Source organism: Brachyistius frenatus, unplaced genomic scaffold (genome assembly GCF_029030835.1).
Source record: "Brachyistius frenatus isolate BFR_SWC_R1_liver_20210118 unplaced genomic scaffold, ASM2903083v1 Contig_22, whole genome shotgun sequence".
In the NCBI taxonomy this organism is placed as follows: Eukaryota; Metazoa; Chordata; class Actinopteri; family Embiotocidae; genus Brachyistius; species Brachyistius frenatus.
The window spans coordinates 622958-643791 of record NW_027210621.1 but is presented as its reverse complement, the minus strand read 5'-3'; the positions used below and the strand labels follow the sequence as shown (position 1 = coordinate 643791).

The 20834-nt window shown below is 43.8% G+C and overlaps 2 protein-coding genes across 3 annotated transcripts; one reads left to right on the top strand and one right to left on the bottom strand.

Annotated features, from left to right (window-relative positions):
* Positions 1–811: 811 nt before the first annotated feature.
* Positions 812–13004, bottom strand: sh3bgrl (SH3 domain binding glutamate-rich protein like). The gene is made up of 4 exons (XM_069696802.1): positions 12773–13004; positions 5316–5501; positions 2185–2265; positions 812–1775 (listed from the first exon to the last, which is right to left on the bottom strand). Exons 1-4 carry the CDS (start codon positions 12815–12817, stop codon positions 1740–1742), a joined length of 348 nt encoding a protein of 115 aa, XP_069552903.1. The 5' UTR covers positions 12818–13004; the 3' UTR covers positions 812–1739.
* A 735-nt stretch (positions 13005–13739) lies between these two features.
* On the top strand, positions 13740–17446 carry hmgn7 (high mobility group nucleosomal binding domain 7). 2 transcript variants are annotated; one of them, XM_069696801.1, is made up of 6 exons: positions 13740–14120; positions 15078–15110; positions 15312–15341; positions 16043–16087; positions 16197–16316; positions 16440–17446. In XM_069696801.1, exons 1-6 carry the CDS (start codon positions 14106–14108, stop codon positions 16485–16487), a joined length of 291 nt encoding a protein of 96 aa, XP_069552902.1. In that variant the 5' UTR covers positions 13740–14105; the 3' UTR covers positions 16488–17446. The 2 variants fall into 2 exon arrangements, with proteins under 2 accessions (XP_069552902.1, XP_069552901.1); XM_069696800.1 differs by having other exon boundaries at positions 13934–14120; positions 16040–16087.
* The last annotated feature ends 3388 nt before the right edge of the window (positions 17447–20834 follow it).

The window sequence follows — 20834 nt, the reverse complement described above, 5'->3', positions numbered from 1 at the left end:
TCGCAGAATCAATTAAATACTACAAGCAGGCTGTCATATCTTTCACTCACAGCGGCCTCCATCTTGCTGCTTGAACATAAAGCGCAGATTGATGAGTTCTGCTGAGATGTTTCAGCAGGTTCTCACTTCTCTGCAGAAGACTTCTGTAGCTCTGTGAGAGTGACTGCTGTTTTTTTTGTATAACCTCTCTGATCTGGGATCTTCTGTTTGGCTGGATAGTAAACTCGAGGAGTCATGCATGTTTCAAACTTCTTCCATTTCATAATTAGTGAGACCCTTGTGCTCCTGGAAGCACCCAGAGCTTTAGAATTGGTCATATACTCTAGCCCTGATCTATGCTTCTTTATAGTTTTATTGTGGCGGTCTACACAGAATCCCTCGGGTTTCTTGTCTCTGTGTTAGTCCTGGCATCATGTAGTGTGAATTGTGCATGGTGTGTACACAGGTGTGGGCCTTTCTACACTATATCCAATCCCAATTTAGTTTGCCACATGTGGACTCCAACCAGGTATCTCAAGGATTGTTAAAGCAGACAACAGTTTGGAGTGACACAGCAAAGAGTCTGAATTCTGGATTTTAGATGTAAGAAATTTAAGTTTTTGGTTTTAAATAAATGTATAAAACTTTTAAAAATCTAATTTTCTCTCTGTCATCATGGCTGAGTGTAGATTAATGGGTGGGGGTGGAAAGACAATTGTATTAATTTGAAACTAAATTTATAACAATAAACTGTGCAAAAAGAGAAGTGGTCTGAAGCAGGTCTCTGAAGCGAGTGCAGGTTATTTTCAGCAAAAGAACAGTCACATTCTGTCAACTTAAAATTATTTATTATACGTTCATAAAAAATAACAGTATGTTATGAGGAGGCAGAATTTATTTCAAGTTTGGTTGACTGTGTTGAGAATCATTATTTCCATTTTATCTGTATTTTACTTAAAGGAAGACACAATTTATGTAAGACAGGGATTACCATCACAATGTGAAACAGGATTCTTATAACAAAGAGAAACTGTTATCCAATTTCCCGAAAAGCAAAAACTCAATTTAATGTGCTGCCGTGGTTTCAGACTTATACATTTAAAGTTGTTTAAACATGTCATCTCGTAGAAAAAAGTTTGCTTTTAAAACAGCATTAAGACAATATAAAGTAAATAAAACACGGAGAATGGGATTGTAATACAAACTTTTACAGAAGGTGCTGCAGGTTGGGTGACAACATAACTGGCAGGACATGATTTGATTCAGCGTTTCCAGGATTTAAGACTTCCACTGATTCAACCTGTCAAGTTAAATAAGTGATAGAATAATAATGTTGTCAAGGTGACATGGATGACGTTGTGTTGACCAAATGATGATTCTGTGTTACAAAATTTGTTTACGTTTTGTTGGGTCTGATGATGCGTTCTCAAACAGGAAGCTACACGTTCATGCTAATGGTTGATTGATGTGATTATGCCAATAGGCTTAGCAGGCTGAGGTTAATGGGAGGAGACAGAGCTGTTTTTGGATACCCATAATGCTCTGCTCTTGTACCTCCGTTCACTACAGCTGGCAAGGCACAGCTTTTTGATAGTAATAATAAAATAACATACTGAAAAAAGTAAATCAAAACGTCCACATGTGTAAGCTGAGTGAAGTGTGGCTTCTTTTTTTCCCCTGGGTCTCTTCCAGGTCAGTGTGGGTCCAGGTCTGGGTCTTGGGGAAGGCCTTAAGTTTCAGGTAGAAACGGTGTCATGCTGCTACTGCTGTGCTTTCTTTGCCAGAGCCTCTGCCTCCTGTAGACAAACAGAGAGGAAGACAGGGGAGGGGAGACAGGAAGGAGGAAGAAGTCGAGTGGGTGATATTAAAATGGTGGATATTGGTTTATTTATCCCCTGCCACAGCTCGGAGGAAAACCCCTCTGTTTCTATGGTAACTGGCACACCTCCCTGCAGTTCCTGCTGCGGCAGAGAGGAGGTGCCAGCGTGCAGGAGTGCGAGGAGAAGAGGCCTGCTGGAGTGTGAGGATATCATGAACAGATGTATTATGTAATGTGAGTGATTCTGTGTCGAAATCGCACCGTGAGGACAAGTATATATATTTAGGCTCATAAACCTGTTTATACAGGAAATATGATTAGGCTGCAGGAATGCATCTCACAGAAGAGACCGATATCAACATGTGTGATTGTGTTCATAAGCTTACCTTGGAGCCTGGGGGAGCAGTCAGACCCAGAAACGCATACACAGCATTGTCCTCTCGAGCATCAAAGAAGGCCTCATAATTCTGAGAAAGAGAAAGACACACACACACACACACACACACACACACACACACACACACACACACACACACACACACACACACACACACACACACACACACACACAGCAGTTTAATGCAGATCGATCAGAGAATCATCTCAGTCTTACCTCCACCCTGAGGAATGATAATGTGAAACAGACTCAGGATCAGTGTCCTGGAGCGACAATCCGAGCATTTGTTAGAAACAGTTGAGGTTGTGTTATTTGTCCAAGAACAGGCTTCGGTAGTCAATCTGATAGGCGGGCATTGTCTCTGAGAATGAAACACAGAGTAAACAAACTAGCTCATTCACCCGTTTACTGTTTAGTCATGTCCCTCACATTCTTGATCCCTCACTCCCTCTCATTCCTTTGTGTCCTCTCCTTTTTTTTTTTTTCCACACACACACACACACACACACACACACACACACACACACACACACAAACAGATTTTTCAAAAGCATCCAACAGCTGCAAGTATCCTGAGAAATGCTGTCCTCCCTGTCTGTGATATGTAATGCAGCCAATCCTGCATGTGCAACTTCACTTCCAGGCATCTATTAGCACAGCGTGATGCCACAGAGCTCTCAGACTAAAAGCCCTGTGTGTTGATAAAGGGAGGAAATTTGCATCTGCAAACACAAAACACGGGTTTGTATATGGTTTCGTTGACTAGGCCGTAGCTAGGGTAACGTATAACCAAATTCCCCCATTGCAAAAACAATTTTTGGAGTGTCTCCATGAGACTGAGAATGTTCTGAATTTTTTTCAAATAATTATTACATTCTATATTTTGGTTTTGAATAGAGTTAGATGAGAAGATAACTACCAGTCTTAAGGCAAATTCCTGGCTTCCACATCCCCATGCGTTGATGGATGCAGACTTAAAACGTGGACAGGGGGCCGGCACAACTTTAGGTTCCATAAAGCTCATGATTGCTGGAGAATTTGGACCTTCCTACAAAAAATGGGCTCCATCAGCAGCGACGGCTTCAACCTTAACCGGTTTTCGTGACTGACTCCATCCGGCCTCAACGACTACCGACCGGTTGCCCTCACATCTCATGTGATGAAGGTGCTGGAGAGGCTGGTCTTGGCCCACCTCAGGCCGCTGGTGAAATCTTCTCTGGACCCGCTGCAATTTGCGTACCAGCCTCGTGTGGGAGTGGACGACGCCATCATCTACCTGCTGCAACGAGCTCAGTCTCACCTGGACGGAACCGGTGACTCTGTGAGAATCACTTTCTTTGATTTCTCCAGTGCATTCAACACCATCCAACCACTGCTGCTGAGGGAGAAGCTGCGGGTGGTGGGGGTGGACGCATCCACCGTCTCCTGGGTAACTGACTGCCTGACAGACAGGCCACAGTTTGTCCGACTGGGCGGTGTGCTGTCTGATGCGGTGGTCAGTGGTACTGGAGCTCCACAGGGAACTGTTCTGCAGAAGTTCTCTGATGACTCTGCAGTGGTCGGGTGTATAAGGGATGGACGGGAGGATGAGTACAGGGCAGTAGTGGAGGACTTTGTAAGGTGGGCAGGTAGAAATCACCTCCTTCTGAACGTGGCCAAGACCAGAGAGATGGTGGTCGACTTCAGGAGGAAGACGACGGCTCCACAACCCCCCAGTGTTCTGGGAGAGGATGTGGACATGGTGGAGGAGTACAAGTACCTGGTGTCTCCATGACAACAGATTGAGCTGGAAGACTGACACCAACGCTGTCTACAAGAAGGGGATAAGTCGACTCTTTTTCTTGAAGAAACTTTGATCCTTCAATGTGTGCAGCAAGATGTTGGAGACGTTCTACCTGTCTGTTCTAATTTTATTTGTATATAATGTGCATTTCAAAAAAATTATATTTACTATTTTGTACTACCTCTGTTTTATATTTGTCATTTTTATTGCTTTGCCCTGTATATGCTGCTGTAACGTAACAATTTCACTTTGAGGGAGGGATTCATGAAGTTTCTATTTCCCTTTGCGGGAGGGGTTAATAAAGTGTCAATTTTCCATCCAACATGCCAATGATGATGGCCAGAGCTTTAATGCAATCTTTCTGTCCCGAGTGGAAGCCCACCGTGACGTTACCTGTTGGTCTGTGATCTGCTATGCTGAAGCCTCTCAGTCTGGCATTTTGTCTGAAGCCATCTTAGTTTTTTGGAGTCAAAAATGACCATATTTGGATGAGTGGGTGGTGCTGGGAGGAAATGAGGGTGTGTACTTGAGGACACTATGCCCGTCCACCTATAGAGACACCCTGACTGCAAGCCAACATGCCAAACAAACCAGACATGCTTTTTGTGCCTTAATATCTAATTAACTATGGATTGTTTTCAGGACCACCAGAACACTGATGAGAAGGAATGAATTTAGAGAATGACGACAATCACTCGTGGAAAAAACTTTTCAATTTAGTGTTTTGAAGTTGATGTTTTTGAATGGGAGTCTACTGAAGCCAGAAGTTTTTAGTATTACAGTGGTATTACTCTTTAAGGCACTTACACATTGGCTTTACTTTTCAGACCAGGAAACAATGTCCATTTTTACATATAATTTAAGGTGTGTACTTGTTTACCGATGAATTGTAAAGATGTGGAAAGGGCTGCACACAGCCGTCCACACAAGAGTCTGCGCGGACCCTCGAGGACTTGAGCATACAATGAAATCTATGTCAGGTGAACACAATTGGCCATTTTATGTCTTAAATAATATAATATAATATAATATAATATAATATAATATAATATAATATAATATAATATAATATAATATAATATAATATAATATAATATAATTTAAAAAGGTGAATGAAACCTGAGCAGTCTGTGTAGCTGAAGTGAACTGCTGAGTCAGCTGATAATTCTCTCCCACTAAAACTTTGTTCAACGTAATAAAAAATGAATGTTAAGTGCAGCTTTAAATATATATATATATGTCTTAAAATATCAGCATTTAAAACCTACCATGTGTGATTTGTGCGTACTGAATGAATGACCTGGATGCCCCCTGTAGAAGCTATCTGACTGACTTACCCCGCAATATTTGCTTTCATTGAATATCTGTGGGGGGAGAGGGTTCCCCGTGGCGGGCCTGGACTCCTCAGGAATATTCTCCCTCATCCACTTCCTGTTGGCCTCGTTGGCCGCGATGTCACACTCCTCGAACTCGATCTTATTGGCTGCCAGGAAGCCCATCACATCCTGCTGCTGCTTTTTAATCTGCGTGCGGAGAGACGAGAGAGGGGAAGTTGTCAGTTAGCCGTGTGTTAACTTCAGCCGTATGACTAAGCAGAAGGGCTTCAGTTCACCACACTGTCACCAGTCTGTTTCAGGAAATAAGGACACTTATTCTCTGGAGTGAGAAATGGCACAACAGAGATCGCTGGCTGCTCTGTTACTAAGTTACAACTCGCTTGCTGATAAGTGAATGAAGCATTGAGGAGGGTGCAGGCTAAGCAGCGACAGACTGTTTTATCTGCATTAAAACAAAACACCAGATAGTGTGGATGCCAGCAACTCCCAGGACTGAACACCCATTATAAGGCCTGACATTAGAAGAGGAAATGTGACTTTATTGTTTAAAATGGGGGTAGTTCAAAGTAATTTGTGAAGGATCGCATTATTTTAACTTGACATTTGCATACAATTAACTGAGCATACAGTAATTCCCACAAACACAGCTTGTGTAGGCTCTTCAAACACAAGAGTTACTGTCTCTCACTAGCATGCTGATGTGATGACTTTTGAAAGGCATCACAAAAGGATATTCTGTTGCACTGGTAAAACAACATATCAAACACAAACACCTGACTCATTTGTGACACTTTAAAATACTCTATCCTGCAAAACAATTAGCTTTTCATCCAAAGACGCAAAAAGAAACGCACATCTACAATTCAAAGGAAATAAAAGGATGACAGGATGACACAGTGACATAATACTTCAAAGTATATTATTATGTCTTAAACTGTTATGTCACTAAAACTCCCAAACACAACCACACAGAAAGATAATCCACGAGCTACAGAATGTGTATGTGTATAACTCAATGTGTCCTTTTCTCCTCTGTATCCATCGCTATAGCTGTGTGTGTGTGTGTGTGTGTGTGTGTGTGTGTGTGTGTGTGTGTGTGTGTGTGTGTGTGTGTGTGTGTGTGTGTGTGTGTGTGTGTGTGTGTGTGTGTGTGTGTGTGTGTGTGTGTGTGTGAGATTTAGTGTGTGAAACTGTGGTCCAATGAGCTCTCAGTGTGTGTAAGAGGGAGGATGGCCCTACAAGGCCAGACGGAAACAAGAGCTCCTCCGGGAGTCGAGAGGAGGTAACTTGGTCAAACACGAGCCAAATAAGGCCTGCTGCAAAGAGACACACACACACATCCAGCTTCAGCTGCAAACACACACACACACACACACACACACACACACACACACACACACACACACACACACACACACACACACACACACACACACACACACACACACACACACACACACACACACACACACACATTCACACAACCAAACTAAACCAACCTCACTGCAGAAGACAAAATAAGGATCGATTCATGGTGTGCCTGTCAGTCCTGACAGGCACACCATGTGTCGGCTCCTCCCAGCTTCATGGCGTGCAGATGAGACAGGTGGATTATTTAATAGCCATCTGTTGAAACAACACTCAGGCATGGAAATGAGGGGAGCCGACAACGCTGGCAGATTAACCGTGGCACAATTTGAATCACTTAATGGCAGTTGCACTCCAAAGGGCAAAGTCCTGAAGCCAGCTCTGTCCCCACCTGCTCTGGGAACCAGCGCGGGACGAAGCAACCGAGCGTAACGCTGTGAGCTCAAACATACTTCAACACACAGACTCTCTGATGAAGGAATTTGCACAGCCTCCGATTCACTCTTATCAATCCATCCGTGTTTGGTTCCTCATTTGACTCACATTGGAATCGTACACAAAACACTAACCGGATCCTAAATTGCTCTCATGACAAAAGTAAGGTTTCCTACAATTTCACCTTCACTTTAGTGCAGTCTGGCCATTGGCCCAAAAAGCCTGCATTGTACTGTTGCCAAGCAAAATTAATTTGCAGGACACACTGGCCACATGCCATCTGCCCCCAACTTTAATTGCACAGTGAGAGCTCACAGCTTTGCCCCTTTCTTTGTCTCTGGTGTCGTCAGTCTTAAACCGAGCCCATTCGACTGGCCGATTTTAATTGGGAGGAAAACAGACTTGTCCCCGGTTTTGGGTGTGGTGATTCTAAACAAGCACTCTTCTTGCCATGTCTTGTATAATTCACTCGTATCAGTCTCTCAGGAATGCTACTCCTCAATCTTCTTCTCAAGAGAGAGATGGAGAGAGTTGGGCCGTTTCAGGCTTGCAGCCACTCAGCAGGTACCCTGCAAATTTGATTTCCATAATCTGCGCTTTCTCTTGCAGTGTCTCATGTTCATACATAAACAGTGTGCCTAATATGTAAATCGATTTTGACTTTCAGCTTAACATAATGCAAAAGACATTGTAAACATGAATCAGGCAGTGACTGATTGTTTTAATCAGGCTTGCTTTGAGGCTACAAGGATGGAAATGTTAGTCTGTCTTTCACTTTGGACCAAACTGAAATATCTCAACAACTACTGTGTGTACCGCCATCAAACTTTATAGAGATATTCGTGGCCCAATGACAATATACCTGAGTGATTTTTAAGACTCCCTGACTTTTCCCGTAGGGTCATTTTTATTTCTTAATTTAACAATTTGCATGATTGCCATGACGTTTAGCGCAGACATTTGTGGCCTCCAGAGGATGAATCCGATAAATTGTGGCTACTCTTATGGTGCCTCCAGACATTTCACTGATTCCTGTGAAATATTTCAACATCTTTTAGTTGGACCGCCATGAAAGTTTGTTCAGACACCTGTGGCTCTCAGAGGATGAATCGTAATGATCCTTCGACATTTCCTGTTGTGAAATGTCTCGACAACTGTTATCAGTTGTAACTTTTGTTTGATACTAAATAACAAATGTCACCATGCTAAAGTGCTAGACTCAGACAGTAAACATGGTGAAGCATTAAACCTGCTGAACATCAGCATGCTAGCAATGTCACTGAACATGTTGGCACACTGATGTCAGTATTGAGCTTAAGGCACCACCATGCAGCCTGCAGAGAGGTGCTAGTATGTCTGTCCAGGCGTTTCTATCACACTGACTAACTAGACTGGTTTTAAATGTATCTTTTTTGAGTTTGAGCCTGACAGAAACACTGGGAATCACTTACAAACACTACAAGAGACAAATCTTTTTTTTAAGTGCGCACTGATAGCACTTTTATCAGCTCTGACTTGGCACCTTACTTATGTGTTATCACATTCCCAAGACTGTCCGTGTACTGTAGACACCCATGGAAGAGCTGCAGCAATCATTAGCTGATTCAGTGTGTCCATGAACGTAAATAATTTCTACATGGAACAAGATGAGAACAGATCTGCACGTTAAAAGTTTCACATTCATTCAATAATCACAATCCTGAGCTAATTTCAGTGTGTTTACTGTTGCTCATAAGATATACTGAGATGGATCAGAGGCTTCTCATGATGCAGAGGAACATATATTGTTGAAAGGATCATTACTTTTTAATAACTTCAACCTGAGTCAACCACAGCTGCAGGAGAAGGAATCTGCACCACACGCACTTGGTTTACATTCCCCATCATCATGTGAGTGTTGTGGCGGGCCAGTGTGCTCAGATCCAGACCTGATCAATCCCAGAAAAAGGTCAGAACTCGTCAGCATTAACAGCTGCCAAACAACGGCAGGCATTGATTGGATGGACTGCATCCACACCACATGCTTACATCAATATGGTTGAGACTGATTCAATCGGTTACGCCAACCCAGGATTGGGCTCAATTCATGCTCAATTCAATTAGATGGAAAAGAAAACACATTTAAAGTAAAGTTATCCAATGGTCTTCATAGATAAGACTTCAAGTGACCTTTGTAATCTGCCTGAGGCCCAAAATTTGAATGCAGGAAAATCCACTCTGTGCTCCAAAGGAAACATGAATCAGCCACAGCCCTGTGTGTTTGTAAAGGATAAAGGTTTTTTCTTGATTAGATCAAGTTGGATTCCTGTTGAAAACAGACGCTTACTGGACTTTTACCAGCAACAGCGGTAACCTCCACCCAGTCCTGAGCTCAGTCAGCATTACAACACTGTTACAAAAGAGCCTTACACTGCCACTCTGGCTGGGTTCCCTCACCCACTAGTGCTTAAAGGTGGGACGACAGCAAAAAGTCCCAAATAAACTTTTAACTCTTCTACAAACTAATTGACTGACTGTAGCTGCTGTCCAAATCAAGCCTGACCTGTAGACCCTGATGTGGCGAAAAATGCAGTAAATCTGAAAGCATAAGACGCTGACCCACACAGATACACTGCATGTGCACAATCTTCAGATTATTACCGGTTCTTTGAACATTTATTGTGGCAATGAGGAACTTGTACAATAGTGTGGCTGCAATGAGGGACGGGAGGGAGGGCGTGCCGGCCAATGTGTTCGTCTCGTTCCACAGACGTAACTTCAGTTTGAAGTTGAACTTGTTTTCCACGGTCCAGACAAAGTGCTCCAGGTGTGTGTGTGTGTGTGTGTGTGTGTGTGTGTGTGTGTGTGTGTGTGTGTGTGTGTGTGTGTGTGTGTGTGTGTGTGTGTGTGTGTGTGTGTGTGTGTGTGTGTGTGTGTGTGTGTGTGTGTGTGTGTGCATTTGCATGTGCGTGTTTAAGAATAAATCCTAGTTTGTTATTCAAACTTGGCTTCAGCGTGACCTCAGGACCAGGTGAATGGCGGTGCTCTTTTAAAGATGGTGTTCATACAAATCCAGAATATCAAAAGATTTCATTCAGGCTTACGATGAAGTTTATACAAGGATACGAGAATGCTGTATGACCTCATCTTTAAAAAGCCACTGGCAGTAACACTAGAAGGATCTCTGGAGAATTCACACAGAGGCACAATGCTATTTCTTCAGGTGATTCAAACACTCGGCTTGTCATTACTGGGCGGAAATCCGATGAAGTCGGCTTTTATCCAGTTTGCAGGGATACCACCCTCTATAATCTGTGGGACTCGCAGATCAGAGTTGGGGGGGGGGGCTTTCAGGGCAATCGGGGCTTTCCTCAAAGAGTGTGTCATGGAGCAGAACTAGAAAATAATATTTTTGTTGTTGCTTATTATGCCCTTTGTTCTTACAGGACTCCATGGACTATTATATCAGACTACAATAAAGCAGAGGGCAGGCACACGTCCAACCTCATTCACTGTATATGCAGATGGGAATCATTGTGTAAGAGTAATGTTGACACTATTCACCTCATATCTTCATTATTTTTGATTAACACATCGTAGTTCTCTCTCAGTGAACTTCTTGCATCATAAAACACCTTTTGAGAAACTGCTGTATATGTCTCGTATTAGAAATATTAGAAAGATTAGAAAGGTAAATCCATTAAAGTGCACACTGCTGACTTTCTACTATTACATGAAACATCTGTATGAAATCAATAAGCACCAAAGCTATTAAAGTGCTCGAACACGAACTAGAACTTGACTTCTTTGGGAAAAAAAAAAAACATCTATCTGGATCATGCTGACTGTTGTAGCTTGTCAAGTGCTGAATGTGATACATCCCTCTGTCTAACTTAACACCGTCTGTCTCCCTGACCTGCAATCATTTCCCTCTGTAGAACAGAAGCTTTCATGTGTTTTTAGATATACCTGTACTTGTCTGCCTTCCTTTCATAGGCTGGATTCAGACTGAAATGATTAATGTAGCAGCAGACCTCTGCTGGATGGTGAAATGCAATCACATTGTTTTGTAGACTCTGATGCAATCGAACCGCAAGCTTGATGAGGACACAGCGTTTCCACCACGATTTGCTGCTTGCCAGCTCGTCAATGCAGAGAGGCATTTTAGGAAAGTGTATAACTCAGTCTTTTACTATTCTGATGTGACTGCACAACCTCTAAATCAACCTAAAGAAGTTACCATACCACAGCGGATTAAGATAAAACAGAATGTTTATGACGCTTTGCTTTAGCCAGTAATACTGCTGATAATCTGCTGACACTACAAACACTGCAGAATGATGATAACATGAGTACAAGGAAGTGTGTGTGTGTGTGTGTGTGTGTGTGTGTGTGTGTGTGTGTGTGTGTGTGTGTGTGTGTGTGTGTGTGTGTGTGTGTGTGTGTGTGTGTGTGTGTGTGTGTGTGTGTGTGTGTGTGTGTGTGTGTGTGTGTGTGTGTGTGTGTGTGTGGGTGGGTGGGTGTGGGTGAATGTGTAGCCAAGGACTACATAGGCACACTTGTTCTCGCAGACTTCTCTAACGACAGATCAATGAGCGGTAATGTGTCTTCCTCACAGACTCCAGCACGGTGATGGCTTCGCTGGCTCTAAACTCGGACTCTACACGAGGCTCCTGTCCTGTAAAGCTGTTGTTGAGCCTTTGCAAATGTCATTTACTGTCAAGGCAATAAAGGCAGTCAGTGCTGACGAACTGAAAAGAGGGTCTGTGCTTGATTGCTTCCTCTGTGTGCGAGCCGTGAAAACAAACTAGATTTTGTTTTATTTAAAGATGATTACGTCTGAGCTGTTTCCGTCCCTACGCTGCAAAATGAAGACTCTCAGACTCTAAACTTAAAGAATTGTAAAAGAGCTGTGTGCAAAATTTGAAAAATATTACATTGTGGCCTGCAATCAAAGTCTAGTGAACTTATACTGCAGTTATCTATACGTCTCGGTTGACCCAGACCTTCAGCGAGTCTTAAACTGTTCCTGGGCTGCAGCTGTGTGTATAACAGGGGGCCCTGGAGAATTGCATCACCATCATTCCTCTCCACTCTGGAAGAAACTGGCAAGTCTGAAGCTGATGGTCCTTCTGGCTGCATGACAATATAAATAACATTTAAGAATCCATTTTCTAGACCAAGTCACATCCCAAACGGCCCCTCTTATCAGACAACTTCCTGCCCTGGCATCAGGTGACACAGCAGAGAACTTGATGTGCATGTATTGATTTTGCTCCCTGCATGCCTTTTCTGTTTTCAGCCTGGTTTCAACTGCGAAAAAAGCTGAAAACTGTCACTGCAGGAAGCCCTGCATGTGACAAACCGCAGCTGAGAGAAAGGTGTGTGCTATATTCAGTTCTCCGGCCTCAAACTTCCGCTGTTTCTTCCAATGTGATGAAGTTAAAGATTATGAAGGAGAGGAGACACTGATAGACTCCAGCTGTGTCCAAAGTCTTAAGGAAAGCAGAGCTGCATGCTTACTGATGAGTCAGAGCTCTCCACACACAGGATGACAGCCGGATGGACATCAGTTAGAGAGTTCAACCAAAGTTCAGCTGCCTAACATGCTACAGAAAGAAATTAAAGCTGAAACATCATTTATATGCAAGCCATGCCGGCGTTTTATCTCTTACCGAAGTGGATCCGGAGGACGTTGCTATGTACACTTTGATCACCATGTTATATCCTCCCTGAAGTCCGGTAAGCTGCGGTTGGTCGCCCTGCTCCTTGCAGACACTTTGCAGACGGGTGGCTCAGCGGTGGGACAAAAAAGAAACTACAACAACAAACTTCCAAGGCTGAAATGCTGTGTGTCTGGTGTCGGCAGCGCAGACTATCTGCGCAAATGCTCCTGTCCTCAGCACTGGATGGAGCTTTGCATTCCTCCTCCGCCTCCACCTCCCCGCCCCTTTTAGTCCCGCTCTCTTTCTGTCTCTCTCTCTGTGGAGCTAAAGCACACACACACTCACACACACACACACACACACACACACTCACACACAGAGGCCTGTCAAGATGGCAACACAACGGGGTCTGAATATTTCGGCATCGACCCCTTTGTCTGCGCACCAGACTCTGCTCTATTGTTCTTTAACAGTGCCAATGTGCACCGTTGCAGGTGTTCTGGTAAATGCCGGTGTGCTGAATGAATGGAGGGTTGTGGGGGAGATGAATCAAGAATACAAACAAAAAATACGTTGTGATTTTGCACACTTCTGTGAGCTTTTGTGTAACAGCAGCACAGCCTCTGGAAGAAGCGCCGTCTCGAGCGGCGAGCCAGCTTCCATTAGACGGGCTGCGTGGGCCCCCTGCAGGCGTCTGGGGCAGGCGACGCAAAGGATTTTCCCTGAAACGAATTTAGGAAAGCCGACTGACAAACAACCAAAAAAAAAAAAAATGTGTCGGAGAAGAGTGGGCGCCATATTGGACTGAAACACGAAGTGAATTTACGGTGAAAGTGCTCTCCGCTGACCGCCGCTGACGTGAGCCCCGGGTTTAATACGAGTGGAGGATGCAGGGCTTTACGGCGGGGCACGAAGCCTGCCGGTGAGGGCCTCTGTAACCGGTGCAGACAGGTTACGAGGCCTCCCTCGCGCGCGCGTGCGGTGGCACGAGCCACTTGTATGAAGGCACCATGTCCTCCAATGCAGAAAGCCTTTCATTCTTGCAGGCTTCCTCCCATCTTTCTCTCCCCCTGCAAGAAGCCATTCGCGCAGACCCCAGAACATCACCGGTTCCACATTTCCAAGTGTTCTGCAGCCCCGAATGGCGTCACCTGATTGGCTGAGGGCCTATCAATCATGCCTTTTAGCCGCACCCCTCCCCCCATTCAACCACTCGCCTCTCTGTTCCAGTGTGTTTACTACACTGCCGAGCATAAGGGAGACACTCGTCTTCACATGCACTGATCCCACTAAGAAAAGCAGTTTTTAGTTGTATTTGTAAGAAAAGCTCCAAGAGATCAACATGCCCAAGAGAAAGGTACGTATTTACCAAATAATAAGAAATGTTTGAGGGGGATATGAGCCATGAATGCAATGCAAACGATTATGAAGACATCCCTCTGAGACATTACTTAATTATAACGCAGTGTATATCCGTTATTCATGGCTGGTAATTTTTGCCTATTTTCTAGATATAATGTACATTTTTTGTGTGTTAGAATGAATATTTTCCTGCTCGGACGCGGCCTTTAAAACGCGTTTTCCTGTGCGAGCCGCTGTCCTTTGGGGAGTCAGAAGTCTCTTTCGGTCTCCATGCAGTTAAAGCACAAGCAGCAGCCATGCTTTGCAGCTCTTGTCCACCTTCGTCGCCGACCTACCGAGAACAAACGCTTCACTTATCGCCGCGCGGCCGTCAAACCGGCTCAAAGTGGCGCCAGAAAATGCCTTAGTGCCTTTACTTTGCATTTTGACCGCGAAAGCAAACATTCGCCGTCGCGTTTCGATAAAATTATATATTTTCTCTCTTTGTTCATAGTCCCAAATGGCTGCGATGGCGTGGCTCTGCCGCCGGGTGGCGCCCGCGAGCGCGAGCAGGTCCCTCCCCCTTCTGAAAGACTCCCGCGCCAGCTTTCAAATCTGAGCCTGCATGCATTGAATGAGAGAAAGAGATGGGGGGAGTTGAAGGGAAAAGCAGGGCCTGGACCCTCAAAACATGGCTCCAGAGACCCACATGGCAGGGCTCTCACAGCCTACTGCCGAATCCGCGCACCAGCCGCACATTTCTGCCCTGAAATCCTTAAAACCCACCTGGATTTGAAATACATTTTTGTTTTCACCTGAAACTTGAAAGTTTTTTCAGAACGTCTGTAATTAGTTGTAATTTGTGCCTGAAGCATTTGGCAGCTGTTGGCTCTTGATATAAACACCAGTTCAAGTCCTAATCATCTTTTTTGAATGTAAATGAATTCTAACCTGATTTCTTTGTGTTTTTCAGTCACAGGGAACAGAAGGAGGAGACAAGGAGGAGGTAAGAAGGGGACATGTCAAATAACTCCTCATAGCCTACGTATGATTAATAATTGCATTTGATATGTGGGATATGGGAGTGTTTTTTTTGTTTTGTTTTTTTAAACAAAAGCACTTTTTAACCCAAATCAAGTGTGTGTTTCCTGAACCAAGTTCCTAGCAATATAAAAGCCCTGCATTAACAAATGTTGTTGTGTTTCAGCCCCAGAGGAGATCAGCTCGGTTATCAGCGGTAAGAAAACGTGTTTATAGACTCCGCAATCTCAGTTGCAGTAACAGACACATAAAACATCATAGAAGGATTCAAAGTAGTAACATGTCTATAAATGCTTCAATAAAGCATCGTATTACTTTAGAGAATCATTCAGAAGTGTAAAACTACATTTTTTTACTATTTAAATTTGAATCCTAACTATATAAAACTAATAGACATGTTATATTTTGGTAACAAAGCTTAAATATTACTTAAGAACAATTATATACTGTATAATGTAGTAGTAAATTAGGCAGAAATATCTCGGATTATAAAATGGCTTATTAAGCAAAATACAATGATTTTGACATGTTATAGCGAGTAAAAACTGCAGGGCTGGACATTTAAAACATTCTCCCATGTATCTACTTGTAATAGTAATAAAATGTCTATAGCTGGCATAATGGAGGCTCAGAAATGTTACTTTTTGCACCATAATGTGGTCAAAAGTGCTTAATTTACCCATTTATGGAAATAGATCAATATTATAAAGTATTGAATTTATTCTTTATTCAAAGAGGTTCCTGTTTAGGGAACATTTTAGATTTGTTTAGTGTCTTCAATACACTAGTCCTCTTATCTTCAGAAATACAAAAAAAAGGTTGTAAATGAGCAAAAAAAAAGCACTGCTATATTCAAACGCAGCTGTTTCTAACACCTTCTCATTCTTTTCCCAGAAGCCGGCCCCACCCAAGCCGGAACCAAAGGTCAAGAAGGCAGCAAAGGTAAGAGATATACTGGCTTCTGGATAAAGTGGTATTGGAAAGCAGGAGAAGAGTCAGGTGTTCTTTGAATATTCAGTTCACTAACAGCTTTTCTGTTCCATATATGTAGAAAGAAAAGGCTGTGAATGATAAGAAGGAGGACAAGAAGACCAAGAAGGCAAAGGAGAACGCCGAGGCAGAGGCAAACGAAGAAAACCACTCTGAGAACGGCGAGGCCAAGACCAACGAGGTGAGCGGACGGGTGGGGGAAGTCCTCGTGATCAGGAGAAGCTCGTTGTTTCAAACGTACAATATCGACTTCAAAACAAAAGTTTAAAGTTTTGACCTTGACCTCGTGTGCTTCATCCCACAGGTGGAGGCAGCCCCCGAGGAGGCCAAGGAGGAGGCCAAGTCCGAGTAGCACCACTGCCCAAGCTTCCTCCTCCTCTACGACCCTCCCTCCTCCCCCACCACCTCCCACCCCCCCCAGCCAGCCAGCCAGCCTCCCCTCTTTCTCCCCCCACCCCTCCTCCGCCCCCCCAAGTCTCTCACATGGTTTCCCTCCAAGGCGTATTGTTAACAGAGGAATATTTTTATCAATGATTTTATAAGTATCCGTACAGATTTTTAGCACAAAAAGCAAAGCTGATTATGGAGCGCCTTGCAGATTTGCAGTGGTCATATCAAGTGTCTGCAAGCAAGATGAACACACTAAAATCTTTTTTAAATGGCATTTCATGATTGTTGAAGGCTTGTTTGGTGTAGAAAGCGTGTCCCTGCCGGATTGGCTATGTCGTGAGTTGTGTATTACTGTGTTTTGCCACCTTTCCTGCCACCTTGCCCCCTCCCTCCCGCCTCCGCTACCCCTCTTCTTCCTCCACAGATTAGACCTTCCTCTCTCTCTCTCCTCCTCCTCCTCCTCCTCCCCCCCCCGACAGTTCAGCCTTTATCCATGTTTTATTAACGGTTCAGCCATGTTAATGTGGGTGGTTCTTTTAGGCCTCTAAATGTGCAGTGAGTTCCCTTTGCTTCTGTCTCATGGTCTTGTTTTTGTTTTGTTTTTTCATTGAAATTGTGTTTTAAACAAACAAATGAGAAAAAAAAAAAAAAGCGTGTTGAAGCGTGTTGTCCATAAGAAAGAGGAAGACGAACATGTGAAACATTCCGGGAACAGCGATTGCCTCCGACCTGTCTCCTAGACGACCCTGCGTGTAAAACAGCTCCTGCTCCATCCACGCTGTCGTGTCAGCTTTTCTAAACACTGGTTTTTTTAAAACAATCGAATTTGGAAACCCTTCTCTGACAAATGCAGGTGTCTGGTCCCTCTCTTATGTTCTGAAATTCTCTTAATAAAAAGAAGTCCTGGGAATTTTCCTCGAATCAGCGTCTCTGGTTTGTTTCTTTAAGAGATACTTAAATACCCTAAATGATACAGAATATGGGGGTTTGTGAACTTTAAACTACCAAATTCAACTTCATTAATAGCTCAGAGTGCCTCCATTTAACTTGGGGAAGTCATTTTGCAAGTAAATGCCTCCATGTATTGTCTGTAAATTAAAATGTAAAGCTACATAGTTGCCTGTGAACCTGTAACCCAGTTCTTTAGCAGTCTTCATTATTAAACACGAGAGCTTTTCAGTGTTGATCTGTGTAAGGAGCTGTATAATCAGACAATTACATACATTTGAATAAGAACGGGATTCCTACAACCAGATTGTAACTTGATGTGACCTTTGACTAAACACAACATCCCTGCAGTGTAACATTTCTTTTTGAGAGAGCTGCTGTGGGATGCAGATTCCTGACCGAGCCGACTCATCCTACCTGCTTTTCTAATTACACGGGAGACGCTTGCTGATGCTCCAAACTTACATTAGGTCTGTGTATTAGCTGAGAATTTGAAAGAGGAATTTATTGCACATATGTGCTGCCACAGACTCAATGGGAGGTCAGGTCAGCCACAGCTAAATCCTGTATTCCCTGACAAATGAAGGAATCTTCCATTTGTCTCTTTATCCCACTGATTCCATTCATAAGATGCTCCAGTGAAAAACATTATACTCAACAACTGAATGAAGGCCTTTAGTAAAGCCTAGTCCTTTCATACTCCTGTGTTACAGCACACATGACAGACCTATATCCTCTCAAGGAACATGCAGTTCTCCAGCTTCTTCCTTCCCCTTTAGGCTCCACACACTCATTAAACTCTAGTGCTGTGACCCAAGTTCACCTCAACCCTCAGACAACATCCTTCATATTTAGAGCTTCATCTTTAGTACATAGCCCACACAGAAAGCTGCATGCATTGCGGCAGACGCCTGGCAGGAGAAGGAAGCACAGATTGCGTGGAATCAATTAAGCAGTGAATAGGAGACTTTCTCTGGGCTTTGAATGTGTGCATTTGCCTGCAGCAAAGGCTGTGTGAATGTGTGTGTTTGCTGTATTATTTCAATCCCAAAGCCGACTTTGCTGTGAGTTATGATATACAAGTACATTCTGAATTAACAGGTTATTTTATCCCCCCTTTAAAAATAACCTTTGAAGGCTGATTATATGTCCAGCTGTCTGCAGCATACAGGCCTCCTGGTTTATGCTTCGCAGTAGCTGTAAATGTTCATGTAACTCTGATTCACTGCCTGAATTTTCCACAGAAGATGACGCTGTGTTCATTTTTGACCTTTCTTCCGCTATTGTGTGCAGCACTTACAGCCCCTCTGACCTGCATTGTCATGGCCGAGCACCGGGCTCCATTTTGTCGATATTTTTTGTTGTGTGCTGAGCGTCGTTGCACCGCGCCGCCGCTAGATGGCAGCCTTGCTTCAGAGTGGCTCCTCTCCTCTTCTCCTGTGGAGCTTTGATAAACCTCCTATTTTATTAGCTCCCATATTAAAGTTTTTTTTTTCCTGAGGCATATAAACCACTGCGCATACGAACGTTATACTTCTTAATGAAAAATCTCTTCAAAGGCTTAAAAAAAAAAAAAAAAAAAAAAAAAATCTCTTTCAGCTACATTTCTTTTCATGTTATCTTTTAATCCTCTTTCCGTATCATCTGTTTACTGCATTTACTTTTCAAATTACCACAGATGGTTTAATTAGGATCAGATTATCGGGCTATGAATCCAGCATCCTCTTTGTGAGATCTATTGATAAAGTGCAGTGATGAGGGGAAACTGAAGGAAATACATTATTGATCAGACAAGAAAGTTTCAGATCAGTGGCCTCTCTCTTCTGCACCATCCTCTTTCATCCATGCAGTCCCTGTGATATTCCTCAGCTCCTACACTTTCATTGATCTGTCCATTCAATCCTGTCTCCTGTGATCAGGCCTCTGACTCGTTAACAGCTCTGATACGGAGAAGCAGACCAAACACACGCGCCCACATATAACCATCACCTAAGTGCTAATCAGCCTACTTCAATATTATTTTATCTTTGGGTCTGCTTGCTTCCTGAAGTCATTGTTTGCCTGCCTGCTTATCTGTCTCTCTGACCATCTGCCAGTCTGACTCCTTGTCTGCTTTTCATCCTCTTCTGTGTCTTTTCACTGTCTAGTCTGAGTAATCACAAGGGAGTTGTGCCCCAGACCTGCATGAACCCCCCCCAGTGTTCACTCTCATTCTGTCTCCTCTAACTCTAATAGTATGTTGACTAAAATAGCTCGCCCCCCTTTTTTCTTTTTCTTTTTTAAACATGTGCACATCCTATTCTGTCATCCCACGCATTTCCAGACTCATGACTCCCCACACACTCATCCATTCACATCCACCTCTCACATCATCCTGGTCAAGGACTGAGCCTTCTTCCTGTGAGCTTTGGTGTGTGTGTGTGTGTGTGTGTGTGTGTGTGTGTGTGTGTGTGTGTGTGTGTGTGTGTGTGTGTGTGTGTGTGTGTGTGTGTGTGTGTGTGTGTGTGTGTGTGTGTGGAGGGAGGGGGAGAGGGGGGGGCTATTCTCTGAGTAAAGAATGAGGATGACCTTTTGCGAGGAAGTGATTTAGATGATGACCTGTCGTCAGCAGGGATGGCACTGTGTGAATGTGGTTGAGCAGACGTCATGATTTTGCACATGTTAAGATGCACACCAGATGCCAACAGGTACACATTCACATCATTTTGCGTGAAAAAAAAAAACCCTGAGTCAAATGTCCTCCCTCCAGTCCTCTGGATGTCAGTGATGCTCGAAGTGAGCAGATGTTCAGTGGCAAGGATCTATAATACGCTGCTCTGAGAGGATGTTGCTGTCTGGCTGTCTTAAACTGTTTGTGTTCGACTGTCTTGTTTATCTGCTAGACTGGTTGCAGTGGAATGCAGAAGAGTGAATGGGAAGAGGCAGGATGAGAAAGAGCGGGAGAGAAAGTACCGGGAGGTGAGAAAGAGGAGAGGAGGAGGGGGGCATAGGGAGGAGAGGAGGGGGGCATAGGGAGGAGAGGAAGTGTGCAGGGGAGAAGAGCTGGATGCAGATGGGGATCTATTCTCTCCGTGCACGCAGTCAAGATGGAAATGAGTGGGCGTCTGTGACGTCAATCAGTGTAGACACAAACACACACACACACACACACACACACACACACACACACACACACACACACACACACACACACACACACACACACACACACACACACACACACACACACACACACACACACACACACACACACACACACACACACAGTGAGACACTCTCCTCCTCTTCCAGTCCCATGCTAATACATGCTTCACTGCAAACAGCCTACGGATCACGGGCATAAACATCAGCACACACAAAC